The sequence below is a fragment of the Merops nubicus genome, unplaced genomic scaffold, assembly GCF_000691845.1.
Source record: "Merops nubicus isolate BGI_N331 unplaced genomic scaffold, ASM69184v1 scaffold24125, whole genome shotgun sequence".
Taxonomy (NCBI): domain Eukaryota; kingdom Metazoa; phylum Chordata; class Aves; order Coraciiformes; family Meropidae; genus Merops; species Merops nubicus.
The window spans coordinates 7,604-10,082 of NW_008611941.1; the positions used below are offsets into that span (position 1 = coordinate 7,604).

Consider the following 2,479-nt stretch of genomic DNA (forward strand, 5'->3'; position numbering starts at 1 on the left):
AGGACTTGCCTGTGAACCTCCACCCCCAGCAGCAGCTGCTGCTGAGCTGGACACCTGGTGTGATGCAGCCAGACCTCTGCTCTACAGGCAGAGCCACCACCACTAAACCAACACCAGATAACAGGATGGACTGTTTAATTGGGTGCTTCCAGTTATGCAACATAGAAAGGATGACCAAAAGGGAGGACATGGGCAATGACAAGAACCCTATTAAAAAAAATAGTAATGTAGATTTGAGAAAAATAAAAATTCAAGATTAACCCCATCTCCGTACCATAAAAATCCTCTGCATGTACAATGACTATAACTATATACATGTTTAAAAATAAATGTCCACAGCTTGAAGTGCAAAGGGCAGCACCATAGCTGTGCTTCGTGGCAGGGAAATCCATAAAGTGTTTGGTTTTTAAATTAATATATAAATAGAAGTGTACAACATGCCAAGAACCGAGTGGGTGACATCCTCCTCTTCACAGGGTCAGAGCGAGCAGGATCAGCCCCTACCAGTTACAGCTATAAACCTTCATGTGTCCGAATTCCCAGCCTGCCAGGTGGGACAGGCAGCCCAACACGGGCACCATGCCACCACTACATCCCGTTCTTCACCAGCTCGTGGATCCCATCCTCATCGATAATCAAAGGTGTGCGAAACTCTCTGTCCTTCACATACTTTTCCAGGCCCTAAGGGAGGACAAAGCAGCTTGTTAGGAACACACCACATGTCATTTGCTCTGCTGACCTGCTCACAGGTGGCTCTGACCTCCTCCCATACTAGTGGTCTTGGGGACAATACCTCAAAAAGCTCCACAGTGAATTCAAGTCACACTTTTGCAGCTTACCCCCTTCCCATCCAGGACTTGCATGTGAACCCCACCAGCCTGCCCAGCACCTAGTTAATCTGCAAGGGCACCCGAGCTCTGCAAAGCCAGTACTCACTTCTCCTCCATAGGAGACCAGGGGAGAAATTTCACACTGTATTGGCAGGTCATTTGCATCCTTTAAACTGCAGAGAAAAATAAAAAGTCAGGAGGGTTAGCCACATCCCCATTAGGGGATGCAAATGCCACCCAGAGATCTTGCAGATGCCAGCACAGGGGCCAGCAGCTGGGGCACCAGAGGCTGCTGGCCCACGCAGACCCCGCCAGCAGAGAGCTGCCCTGGGTTAGTCAAGCCTTGCGTGCTCTCCAAAGAGGTGAGCTAAAGTTTAGATACCAGCAGCAACTGAAAGGGAAGAGAGCTTTAGATGTGGCTTTCATAACCATTATGTCCCTTTCTATGTGTGCAGCTACAGCAACACCTATGCCACTGGCCTGGACTACAGCCCTGTGATATTTGATGCTGCATGCAAGTTAGTCGGCCTTTCCTCCTCCTCCTCCCGCATTGTTAAGGTGATGAGAGATGCACTCACATCACCTTCCTGTTTGGTTGGTCCCAATAGGTCTGTTTTTAAACACACTCCTCATTTAAAATACAACCTGAGGACACAGGGTGAGCCTGTCTGCTTGCTCCAAAGTACTCCCTGTGGCACTGCCTGCTCCTCCTGCCTTTGCCTCTCAAATCAACTGTCTCAGCTCCTCTGTTCTGCATGCCAGCCTGAGCCGGTGAGAACAACAGCAGACCCCCAACAACAGTGTCCACCACACTGCTGGGCAGGGGCCTGCATTAAGTCCCCAAGCTGCTCCTGCTGCCACCAGCCTTTGTAGGACCCCTCAGATGCTCCCCAGATCCAGCCAGCACATAAGCCTGGCTGAGGGGTGCAGCCATGCAGAACCAGAGGGGACAGAGCAGCACCCCGGGGTGCCCCTGTGCAGCCACTGGCCACCACAGCCAGACAGCATGTCAGCTGTGACAATGCTCCCTTCGCCCAAGTCAAAGCTCATCTCTGCTGCCACGCACTCGCTCAGCCCGCTCCTGTCCCACCTGCGAGTAAACAGAACTCACCCGTCCTAACCCAGCCCTTGCACCGGTGTTTGGCTTAGATTCACTTCAAGATAATCATTAAAAAAACAAATTAGCTGGCATGATGAAGGGTAAAAAGAGGATAAGCCTGAAAGCACCCAGAATCTTGAATTAAAAGTGAGACCCTAGGTGGTTCCCACCAGAAAGTCCCAGAAGACAACTTCTCCTGGAGGCAGGGAAGGTAATAAGCTTGCTTAGTCTGCAGGTCCTTGACACTCACCAGCTCTAAGTCCCAGCCACACAGTTGTGCCCTGTGACTACAGAGGAACATGCTGCTATTACAGAAGTTGCTTTAACATTTGTCAGCTTTCCTGTTTACTTCTGTAAACTTTTCAGTGCTGAGCCGGGGGCTTTCCCTGGTGTTGTGGTCCAGATCTTCAAAACTCAAGAGCCGAAGTCACACAAAGCACAGCTGGTCGCCCACGCTGAGATTTGCACATGCTACATCAAAGCCTGCTTGACGTTGGCTTCGTGTTTTTAATCCCATTCCAGTCCGGCCGGGAGCCCGGCGCACACCGGC

General features: G+C 50.8%; 1 protein-coding gene across 1 annotated transcript in view; it reads right to left on the reverse strand.

The window, feature by feature from the left end:
- Positions 1-237: 237 nt before the first annotated feature.
- Positions 238-2,479, reverse strand: part of UAP1 (UDP-N-acetylglucosamine pyrophosphorylase 1) — a gene marked incomplete at its 5' end in the record, with an annotated part of 7,155 nt that continues 4,913 nt past the window's right edge. Inside the window, 2 exons of the mRNA XM_008941403.1 lie at positions 238-681; positions 937-1,003. Of these exons, the coding sequence (XP_008939651.1) occupies positions 589-681; positions 937-1,003 (160 nt within the window). The remainder of the gene's footprint in view (positions 682-936; positions 1,004-2,479) is intronic.